Genomic DNA, 12,124 nt, shown 5'->3' on the forward strand with positions numbered 1-12,124 from the left:
AGAATCATCTCCCTTGACCCGCTGGCTATGCTTCTCTTGCTACAGCCCGGGGTGTGATTGACTTTCTGGGCTGCAAGTGCACACTGCTGGCTTATGTTGAGCTTCTCATCCACCAGCACCCCCAAGGCCTTTAGAACAGACAGAAATGTAATAATGAGGCCTTTTGGCAGATAAGCTGTTTGCTGCTAGAACGTGGAGTTTAGAAAAACACTCTATGTAACCTTGAAAAGTTTCTGCTTTGAGGCAAAGCTTGTGACCTCTACATAGAATCTTGTGCCCAAGAGGAAACAAAAGTGAAATGATTTCAGTACAGGCTTTAAGAACTGGCAAAAGGCTTGTGCTTTTTATGCATCAGTGAGACTGCTAAGCAAATAATCATACAAACAAAGGCTGCAGATTATAAGGAAGCCACAAAACAGAATGCAACCTAAAATAAACTTGAAGTTCAACATAGATAATATGCTTTAAATGAAGAATGCCATCTTTGGCACAATTAAAAGGCAAGCAAGGTCTCTGAGATTACATGTGTCATTGGTGGAAACAGGCCAGACTGCCAGCTACCAATTATGCTCTGTTCTCAGGGTAAAATGTTGCAATGAGCCAGGTTTCCAGAGTTCTGTATTTTATTCTCAGCTTCATACAGCTCTTTCCTGCTAATAACAAAGAACAGTAAACTCCTTTTAAACCAGTGAGAAAGCAGAGGAAGCCTCTTACCCCTGACTCCACAAACCTCTGTTAGGACCCTCAGATCCTTCTTTGTGGAGGGCAGTGACATGGCCTCTCTCACTGCTCAGCTCCAGGCCAGAAGGCTTTCATTCTGCAGGAGTCCTGTAGTATAGGTCCATCCAGCTGGCAGTACAGCACCATGTGGCTGCTCCTGCAATCCTAACCCCCAGCGGGATGGGGAGGAGTAAATACAACAAAAGCCTCAAGGGTTGATACAAGGACAGAGAATGTGCACTCACCACTTCTGGTCATGGGTAAAAAGAAGTCTTCTCCCTTGAATTTAGCATGGAATGATAGTATCTACATGATGATGTGAATGGCTTGAATGATTTCTGATAACTTGTGAAACTGAGGTAGGTTGCCAAGGGCTTGCACCCAGTGCTTGAAAGGGACTGGAAAAGTATTTTAGAACTGTTATTCTGGGTGATATTGTGGCACAAATGAACACACAGCACGTCCAAAGAAGTTGTTTGCACCTCTCTGATGGAATTAAGGAAAAAAACTAGGGAAAAAAGGAAGACTCTGGAAACTGGAGCCAGTCAGGCTCTCCTCTTTGCCTGGCAAGATCATGGAGCAGATCCTCCTGAATGCTTTGCTAAGGCATACAGAAAATGAAGGTGATTGGTGTCAGCCAACATGGCTTCACCAAGGGCAAATCCTGCCTGGTGAACTTCATGACCTTTTATGACAGAGTTACAGCATCAGTAGATAAGGGAAGAGTAACTGAAGTCATCTACCTGGACTTGTGTAAAGCATTTGACACTGTCCTGCATGACCTCCTGGTCACCAGGCAGCATGGACTTGAGGGGTGGAGCACTCACTGGATGGGGAATTGGCTGGAGGGCTGCACTTGCTTGAGGTCAGTGGCTCAATGTCCAAGTGGAGCCCAGTGACAAGTCGTGTCCCTCAGGGGTTGGTACTGGGACCAGTGCTGCTTATTAGCCGTGGGCTCTTGGATCACTAAGTCCATGTTTCCTACTGTTGTTTTTTCCAGCTAACAGCTGGTGACATCCTAAAGCAAAGTTCTCTCTGTGACAGCTGGACTGTGTGCTGCTGGTGTGTAGGGCCTCCTCCATGGGTTTAATTATAATGAAAGAAATAATTATTAAACATTATGCTTCTGGAGCACCATAAATTAAATGTATTTGCCTTGCCACAGTGTTTATCTCTGATTTGCATTTCGAAATTGATTGCAATTTAGTGGTGGCAAAGTGTTTGTGGTGTTCAATAAAGCAACTGTTAATGATCTCTTCTCTTCTGCAGAAAATTGCATCAGCAGTTTGAAATGTACAAGGAGCAAGTGAAGAAGATGGGTGAAGAATCACAGCAGCAGCAGGAGCAGAAGGGTGATGCCCCAACCTGTGGCATCTGCCACAAAACCAAATTTGCCGATGGCTGTGGCCATAACTGTTCATATTGCCAAACTAAGTTCTGTGCCCGCTGCGGAGGAAGAGTGTCCTTACGGTCAAATAAGGTACGGAGCTGTGGGGCTTGCAAACGAGCTTCTCCTAGACTCACCATTGCTTATTGATTGCTTAGCCATCCAAATCACATAGCTACTCGAACACGTCCTTTAAGGTGGTAATGATGCCTTCTTTAGGCGCTTTAAAGTCCTTTAAGATGATAATGATGCCTCCTTGAGGCGCTTTTAAGTCCTTCAGAGTGGTAATGATAGCTACTTTAGGGGCTTTTAAGACATCTGTTGTCTTCTCAGATCATTTCCATTTGCAGATGGGTTTGTGATTGTGGCTTTTAACTCGGTACATTGCGCGTTTCTAACTGAGGATTCATGAACATACAGCCCTTTACTTGGAGGGCTGAGCCTCTTTATTTGAGACTAGGAGATATACCTAGTGGTCTGGGGATGATAATATGGAGACACAGATTATTGCAAGAGGAAGCACGGGTCTGTGTCTTTTTCTACTTGCCCAGGCTCTTCTGTACAAACTTACTGTCAATAAGTGTTAAAGTTTATACAATATATGATGGAGAATGAACATCTTTGTCTTTAGACATATACAGATATATCTTTTCTGTTTGTACATAGAAATAGACATGCAAACAGCAAGGTAGTATTAGGAAAAAAGGAAATGCTCTTCAAAGGTAAGATGTGGAGCTGGTGTACTGGTGCGTCTTGTAGAACAGCTAAAACAGCACTCTGAGTTTTTAGAAGGAGCTGAGGTAATCAGAAGACAGCTCTGAGAAAATTTCATTCAACTGTGTCCAGTTCTGGGCCCCTCAATTTAAGGGCATTGAGACTCTTGAACGTGTCCAGAGAAGGGCAACGAGGCTGGGGAGGGGTCTGGAGCACAGCCCTGTGAGGAGAGGCTGAGGGAGCTGGGGTTGCTTAGCCTGGAGAAGAGGAGGCTCAGGGGAGACCTTCTTGCTCTCTACAACTACCTGAAGGGTAGATAAGAGATGGAATAATTTCTGTGGTACTTTCATATGATTATAAAAGGCGATCAGGGCAGATATTTGAGGCACTGTGTCTGTGTACTTAGAAATGCAGAAAAAGGGCCTTAAGAGGAAGGCTTCATCTCCTAAAGTTAAACATTCTGATATATCCTTTAGACTGTCCTTGGGATGGATCATGTGAATTTGGAAGGACTGACTTCTCTTGAAAGACTTCCAATGGATTATTTCCATAGCATCTTAAGTTTGTTCCTCTGCTTAACCAGTCTCACCCCAGAAAGCTTCTCTTACTTTTTAACCTCCCCTGTCTTTCTGCAAGCCAACTTCTCCATTCAGTGTTATGAATCTATTCTGCAACTCTTCTCAGTTGACTTTTTTTCCCCCTCTCTACTAGTGTTGATAATTTAGTGTAATAAACAAGCTTTCCTGCCTCATTCTTTTCTGTTCCATGTACTTTATGAATATGCAGGGCAGAGCACCTCTACAGATGCCCTGTGAGGTGTCACTGGTGATGCCTCTCCCTTTAAAAAAACCCTGACCATTTATTCCTGTCCTTTTCTTCTTGTCTCTTCATTAATTAGTTTATTTCCTGTGATGAATTTATTCTTAGTCCATGGCAGCTTGCTAATTGCATTCTCTGTTTTGGCTGTTACAAATCTGTCCAATGGGGATGTCAAGCTCACTTGCCTATTATTCAGTTGATCTAATGCTGAAATTCCTTAGAAATGGTGGAATTGGGATGGCATCTCCCACTTCTTATTCCTCTTTTCAGTGAGCAGATTCTGGTACAGTTAATACATATTTCAGACTTGAGATTTTAAGAAGCTGTCACTGGGCTGTTTTTCTCCTGGCTCACTTTAAAGCTTCTCTTTCCAAAGCATCAGTTCAGAGTATGACCTCACATTCTGCATTAAATAGTATTCTGGAATAAGTATGTCTCTAATCACTGTGAGCATGGGTACAAAAGATTTAATCAGAGAGACTGTGGCAATCTCCTATTAATGATCTCTTTTATCCACATATCTATTATTCCATGAAAAGTATTTTTGGTCCACCAGAATTTACCAGAACTATTTCCCCGCCCTCCTGAAGGATGACTTCTAATAGCTCCTTATTTTTAACTTTGCTAAATCTCCCTTGATCTTTGCAGCTATTGTTTGACAGGTTATATAGCTCTGCTATGGACTTTACATAAGGTGTTTCTTAAGCGATCTGGAACGCTCTTTGGTGGAGCTGTCTGATCAGTTTGTGGTCTTTTCCATAATATCAAATTTGAAGCCAAACTCATGTCACTTGCACCAGATTATGCTTCTAAATAGTTTGGTTCGGTCTGGTGTTGGCAGCAGGTGCCTCAGAGCATGCAGGATTGTGCAGAAAAGGCTCTTTCAAAGGTCACAAGGGGGATTGCTACTCACAAGATTAGGCTGGATCTTGGGAAGAAGTTCTTCAGTAGAAGGGTGGAACAGGTTTTGGATGCCTCCTCCCTGCCAGGATGAGGCCTTGAGCAGCCAAGTCTAGTTGAGGTGTCCCTGCCCATGTTGGGGAGGTTGGAGTAGATGATTTCTAAGGTCCTTTCCAACCCAAGCCATTCTATGAAGATTCATGGCCATGAGTAGGAGCAGAGTATGGAAATGTTTGTTGTCAGAGCATTGGATTAGGATGCTCTGAATGAATGGATGATTTATTCCTTTTTCAGTTTAGTTGCAGTGCCTGAAATGCAGGCATTAAAATTCAGTTTGGGCTGTACAGAAATTCTGTGGGAGTTCCTACTAGATGAAACATGGGACTGAGAGCAGTGGTACTGCTGCTCACTGACTTAGTGAATGGAGTATTCAGCCAGGATGTAGGGTTTAACTCTCAGGGGAGTGAGGGACCTTGAACTGTCATCTTTTAGGTTTATGAACAATTTCACATTATTGAAACTGAAGCAATGAATCACATCACAGCAGGCAGTAACTGTTCTTAGCAGTATAGGCACTACTGACACACAAACTAGGCTACTGTTATGTTTTTTTAATGATCTAATGATTTATATAGGGAAATGCACACCGAACGAGGCAGTACCCAGCAGAATGAGAATTGTGCAGCTGAGAAAATGAGATGCTAAAATATCAGACAGACAAAGCTGCCAGACAGACCCCACTGCCTTCCCAAAGGCACCAGCTTTGGGGGTTGCTGCTTGCTGTAGGAAAGCTTTTAGTTTACATGGTGCAGTGCTTGAGACCCTTCATAGAACAGTCAGCTAAGCAATGTGATAAAAATCAGCTCATAAAGATCCTTTTCATCTCAACGTTTGTTTTCTTAAGATACTTCCTCCTTTTAAAACTTTGCATAAGTTTTAACCTCCTCTACTGAATATTTAAACTTCATCCATTATCAACTGTTTTAATGAGTCCCTGTTGTCTAATTTGAAATATCCCTGTCTTTCCCACTCTTTTTTGGGGGGTGAAACCTTCTACCTTTTCCTTCCCCCTCAGTTTAGTATATTTAACAATCTTTATTCTTGTCATGTGCTGTTTTACCTACTGTGTCTTGTTGGAATTTATTTGAAGTTCATTTAAAGGGAGGCCCCACCTGGAATATTACATCCAGTTCTGGGCTCCCCAGTTCACAAGGGACAGAGATCTACTTGAGAGAGTCCAAGGGAGGGCTACAAGGATGCTGAAGGGACTGCAGCACTGCCTGGGGAGGAGAGGCTGAGAGACCTGGGAACGTTTAGTCTGGAGAGAAGGCTGAGAGGGGATCTGATCAGTGTCTATCAATATCTGAGGGCTGGGGGTCAGGAAGGAAGGGAGAGGGACAGCCTCTGCTCACTTGTGCCCTGGGATAGGACAAGAGGCAATGAATGGAAATCACAGCACAGAAAATTCCACCTCAACACAAGGAAGAACTTCTTTACTGTAAGGGTCCCAGAGCCCTGGAACAGGCTGCCCAGAGAGGTTGTGGAGTCTCCTTCTCTGGAGACTTTCCATCCCTGTCTGGATGTGTTCCTGTGTGACCTGTGCTGGATTCTATGGTCCTGCTCTGGCAGGGGGGTTGGACTCAAAGGTCTCTAGAGGTCCCTTCCAACCCCTAACATCCTGTGAAAGTTCTCAAATGTCTCCTTTGCTGTTAGTTTTTGTTGTTATTTTAAAATGTTACTAATTGCTGTCTGCATCCCTACCCTGGGGTTGGACCGTTCTGACTTACTTGCTTTTCTCTGCTGTTCCTCACTCCTGCCTGCAAAAGTGAGGCATTTACTAGCAGCCTAATCAAGCATTTACAATAAAGACAATTTCTCAGCTTCTGTGCTAAAAATACCTGCTTGTGGATTATGCTGCCCTTACACAGTGGAGTAAATTACGTCAGAAGTGAGGATGTGAAATTCAAGTACGAGATGTTTCCATCCAAAATATCACTGAGTGTTCACTGCCACTCTTCCTGCAAAGGGACAGGAAGCCCTGACAGGAAAGTGGCAGAGCACCTGCTGCTGTGAGGATGAGCATGTCTCTGCACAGCTAGTGATACTGCTTGCAAGGCCTGTGATTTAGATAGCTTTCAGTGACATTTGCTACTTGTGTGGCTGAGGATGCCACCAAACCCCAAAGCATCTTTGAAAATACTTTAAACTTTTACCATGATGCATAACATCATAGAATAAATTGGATCAGATGAGACCTGGGGAGATTATCTAGACCCATATCCTGCTCCAAGCAGGATTAACTTCAAAGTCAGAGATGGTTTTCAGGATAATGTCCAAGTGAGGTGTGAATATCTCCAAGGATAGAGAATCTGTAACCTCTTTGGACAATCTCTTACAGTGGTTGCCCACTCTTGTGTTTTTATATCCAGTCTAATCCCTTGGTGGTTGGATTTTGTTCATTAGCTGTGCATCTTCAAGAAAATCCTGTCTTTGTCTTCCCTAGAGCTCAAGTTGAGGAATGAAAGTAGTTTCCCCCTGCCTGCCTGCCTGCTTCACTACCTCAGCCTTCTGTCCTGACCTGGTATCCTGAGCCAACCCTGGGCAGTGGGGGGAGGTCATGCTAAGATTCAAAACTTCCCTTGGAGTAAATGAAAGTGATCTGACACCAAAGAGCTGAGGAGTTGGGTTTGCTAGAGCCAGTGAAAAGTCCTGGTAGTGAACTGGAGCAGAGGGAAAAGGAGAGAGGGAAGGAGAGAGAGAATCCCAAATCTCTTTGTTGGCCTCCTTTGTATTCTCTGCTGTTCATTGGTATCTCTAGCTCTGGGAGCAGCCTAAAACTTGTGCAGGAGCACAAAGTCACTTGTCATATGGTTATCTGAACAGCAAAGCTATACAATGAGTTGTCACCCTTTCTTGGTGGGCAGTTGTATTTCCAACAGAACTAAGTGCTCAACTCCATGCCCAGATTTGGTCTCTTTATCGCCATGGGAAATTAAGATACCAGAAAAAAGAGAATTCATCATTTGTCAGTCACAAAAATGAGGAACAGCTTGTTCTTGAAAGCATTTCCACTGCTTTGGTTTCCTAAAGTACTATGCCATTTACAGTGTTAGGCAGCTAAGGGGAAATAATGGTGGAGAGGAATATTTGTATTTCATGTGTATGGGTATGAAAAATACAAAGGATAAATGATACAGATCTGACATGGCATGCAGGAAGCACTTGTGGCAAACTCCATCTCCTTATGCTTTAAATCTTTACTATTTTAAAGATGTGTTGAGTGAGGAGGCTCAGGGGAGACCTCATTGCTGTTTACAACTACCTGAAGGGAGGTTGTAGCCAGGTGAGGGTCAGTCTGTTCTCCCAGGCAACCAGCAACAGAATGAGGCAAGTTGTGCCAGGGGAGGTTTAGGCTGGATATTAGGAAGATATTCTTCACAGAGAGAGAGACTGGCCGTTGGAATGTGCTGCCCAGGGAGGTGGTGGACTTGCCATGCCTGGAGATTTTCAGGAAGAGACTGGATGAGGCACTTAATGCCATGGTCTAGTTCACTGGATAGGGCTGGGTGATAGGTTGGACTGGATGATCTAGGAGGTCTCTTCCAACCTGGTTGATCCTATGATTCTATGACTGACATGCAGCTATGCCATTGGACATACTCTGTAGCTGGCTCCAGTTAACAAGCATTCTGTGTTTCACTGGACTCCTTGAAACTGCAAAGGGTTGATGCATGGCTAACAATTTGCAATACTGGGGTCCAAGGCCTGTAGAGCTACACTCTGCATCCTTCTCATAAGATGTCCCTTTTGTTTTAGCAAGGTTTTGGACATGGCCCCTGAATTACTTTATGAAAACCAGAAATGCTCTTTGTTCAATCTCACCCGTGAAAGGATGAAGAAAATCATTAGGGTGACAGATTTTTCACCAGATCCTCTTTATTTCTAGGGGAAGTCAGGAGGATACATATTAATTCCTTTTAAGTTTGTGTGTTTATTTTACTAACAAATCCTACTGCTGACTTTCAAAATGAAAGTGACTCTTTCCTTCTTTGCCTTTTGTTTTCTGTTCTTTTCTGTTCTTTCCCCCTGTCCTTTCTTCCTTGCTTTCGTGGATATGAACTCCAGGAGGACAAAGTGGTTAGAGCTTTTTTTTCTGTCTACAGTTTCTTTTCTTTATGGCTAGGCTTATTTCCTGGCCCCCATTTGCTTTCATTTGCACAGGTGTAATTCCTGCTGAAGCCAAGGGGAGTTACTGTCATTACAATGAAAGCAATGTTTGGCATGCAAGGCTCAGCTGTTTTTCAGATAACTTAAGCCATAATCTGTGAGTTGTTGTGAACAGTCTGCATGATACTGCCCTGGCTGCAGCTTTTGTGAGCATGCCCCAAACTTTCCCTTCGCTTTTGCAATATGATATGTGCACAGCTCAAAAAGGTCAAAGGAAATTGTCTCATGGGTCTTCCTATTACAGAACTGCAAATTCATTTGTATCCAGGTGGCATAAAGTTATCAAAGTTCTTTTTGCACCCTTGGGGTGGTCAACATTTGATGGACTCAAGGTTTTGAAGGTCTTGGCTCTAAACTTTTTAACCATGATGGGTCAGTTTTGGGGGTTTTAGTGACAATATAATGAGGTAGCAGTAAACATTAAGAAAGCATTTTTATTCAAAACAAGTGGCATAAAGTTATCAAAATTCTTTTTGCACCCTTGGGGTGGTCAACATTTGATGGACTCAAGGTTTTGAAGGTTTGGGCTCTAAACTTTTTAACCATGAAGGCTCAGTTTGGGGGTTTTAGTGACCATATAATGAGGTAGCAGTAAACATTAAGAAAGCATTTTTATTTGAAACATTTAGCAATATGCCAGCCATGCCATGGAGTTTCTCCACCAGTGTAGAAATCCTTTTCCAAACTGAGTGGTGTGTAGGCATTCCTCCTCAGCAGTGCACATGTTGTATTGAGCATAGCCTTGTACTAACGTTCGCTGTTGTGCATGCCACTGACTCTGTGCTTGTCTTGCCAGTTTTGATCTGATTGAGCTATGTTTAGAGAAGGTAGTTCAGATCTGAGTTTGAGAAGAAGCCTGGATAGAGTTCAATACTTTACCAAACTACCTGTGATTTATTTTTTATTGTTTTAAACATCAGAGGTGAGAAAACTCCTTGAGCTAGTGGGAATCTGCTCTTCCAGGAAAATCTCTTATGCATTCTAAAGAATTGCAATTGCCCCTTGCCCTGTAGTGCATGGCAAGTAAGTTCCTACAGGAGATGGAGTAAGGACATTATTTAGCGTTCCTGTGCACGTAGTGACTGCATACACAGGCTTGCTACAAGAAACAGGCATTTTTCTTACTGTTAGCAGTGCTCAATCTCACTTCTCTGTGTATGATTCGGAAATCCTTTTCTTCATAAAGGTTGTTCTAAGCTATCTGCTGCTGTTAACCTTTAGGATATGTTTTGAGTAGCAGGCAAGTGGCCTTTGTGGTGGCCAGCTGTGAATAGCCTTGCTGGGCAGGGAGGGGGAGTGGAACAGACTAACTTAGTTTCCCAGGGGGAAAAACCCCTGCAGGGAGGGCAATGCTCTTACAAGTCCTCCCCCTGCTGCTTCCAGGATGGGTGTTAACCCATCACACCAGCACACCGGTCTGCCCATCTGTAGAGCTTTGCATAGTTTTCCTTTGTTCTACACCATGAGAGTTTTTGAGAATTAAAATGCTTTGGCCTCATGGAAACCATGTAGTAACAGCAGCAGCCTGTAGAATACAGAGGTGTCTGTAGAATACAAAAGATAGATGAGGAACAATTTTTCTTTCCTTCAAGATTTTACCCTCTCGGTGTAACCTTGTAAGCAGTGCATGCTAACAGGATGCCCACAGTCAGTCCAGCAATATGGGTGAGGTACTCCTCTATATTGCAGCAATACTAAATTTAGCTGAAAAAATGTTGAAAAAGAAAGCAAAACCTGAAGGAGTTCATAGTTGTAAGGTTCTATGGTTATCTAGTTTTACCATGGACATGTGTGAAGGGGCAAAGGGACAGAAATTTCCCCAGTCTGATTTTTCCATAAGCCATGGTGATGCCTCTGATTTAGGAGCTGTTGCTGGTGATTTTGAAACAGACATTTTAGAAGTTAAGGCAGAAAGAACAAGAAGTATTGTAGGTCAACTTGTTCTTGACTGCAAACATTGAGAAGGAAGGGCAGCAGTGGTGTTCATCTTGCTGTTTTAGTGCTCACAGGTCAAGAACCCTGGTATGCAGATGCTCTCAAGACAACTGCTTGAATGTAAACAGGATATGTTGTATAACACAGCATTTAGCAGCAGGGTAACCCACTTAAAGAATCCTTACTATTCCTGGTTATCCTTCATTTTCCCAGTGCTGGCATATCAGAAGGTGTGAATTCCAGTTCTTAAGAGACTTATTCTGCATTTCATAACCACAGCAAATTCAGTCTGCAGTGCTCCTTGGTAACTCTGTAGGCACTTGGTGGCTGTTGATGGTACGTGGACCCAGTTAACACAGGTCTGGAAAAGTGAGGTGTGTTCAGAGCACCAGGGCTGTGAGGATTTAGAGTGTAGAAAGGCACTTTGACATATGCCCTGTAGAAATCTAGATACCAAGATTGAGATTGTAGGGAAAACTGGGACAGTACCTGGTGTTCAGTGATCAATCATATGCCAGTCCACTGGTGCTATCTAAGGTGGTGGGGGATGGAGCTGGACATGAATTCAGATTGTGTTGCAGTTTCTTGCATCTGCTTCATTCAGTGCTAGGAAGAGCAGTTTCTTGTGAAAGCACTGGTGGCACTGCAAGCTGATCCAGAATCCATCAAAAAGTGGTGGGCAGGCTGAGCTACTTGGTATTAATGTCACAGATTCCAGTGCAAATCTGTCCCTCAAACTGGAAGGACAGCTTCTCTTCTCACTTCTCTTGCTGGCTGTGATCTGGGTTTTAGAACTTAGATGAAATCCATACACAGTGTTTAGTTGTGGACATCTGAGGTTCAGTTACATCAATTCATGTTTTCAAAGTGCTTGTTTTCAAGCAAGAAGTTTTAAAGTGGGACAAAATGGGCAGTTCAGTGGCCTGGCCTTTGGAGGCTCTGGCACTTTCTCTGTCCCTCTGTCTCCTTTAGGGGGCTTGGGAAGTTAGTCTTAGGAAAGCTGTTTTAAACTGTTACAAGCCAGTCAGAGCCTTCAATGGAGCTGTTCATAATTCTTTGAAGGATAAACCTGAAGAGCAATGTTAGGAAACTTCATCCTTGTTATGTCTTTATTTCTTGTACAAGTGGATAAAACATTTTGACACTTCCCTTGTGGTAAGTCTTCTACCTTTGTAATGTTATGTATTTTGAGATACTTTAAGACACAGAGAAATAGCTTGTCTTTAAAAATCCAGTCTTCAGCCTTCACCAGTATTAAAGAGCTGTAAAATAGCTTTTTTTTTTGGGATAAAGTCATCTCAAAGACTCCTTTAAGCCAATTCAGCATCGAATGGACTTGCCAAATAGCTTCCTAGGCTCATTTCCCTAATAACATAACTCTGGGATGTGATTTTAACTTGAATCAGGAAATCAAAGTGTAGT

General features: G+C 43.0%; 1 protein-coding gene across 42 annotated transcripts in view; it reads left to right on the top strand.

The window, feature by feature from the left end:
- RIMS2 (regulating synaptic membrane exocytosis 2) overlaps positions 1 to 12,124 on the top strand; it is a 378,604-nt gene that overhangs the window by 61,762 nt on the left and 304,718 nt on the right. For all 42 annotated transcript variants that reach the window (XM_068161226.1, XM_068161227.1, XM_068161209.1 and 39 more), the window contains one exon: positions 1,990 to 2,200. In XM_068161226.1, coding sequence (XP_068017327.1) covers positions 1,990 to 2,200 — 211 coding nt within the window. The remainder of the gene's footprint in view (positions 1 to 1,989; positions 2,201 to 12,124) is intronic.

Source organism: Melanerpes formicivorus, unplaced genomic scaffold (assembly GCF_026170545.1).
Source record: "Melanerpes formicivorus ecotype bairdi unplaced genomic scaffold, bMelFor1.0.p_v2 SCAF_56, whole genome shotgun sequence".
Classification (NCBI taxonomy): Eukaryota; Metazoa; Chordata; class Aves; order Piciformes; family Picidae; genus Melanerpes; species Melanerpes formicivorus.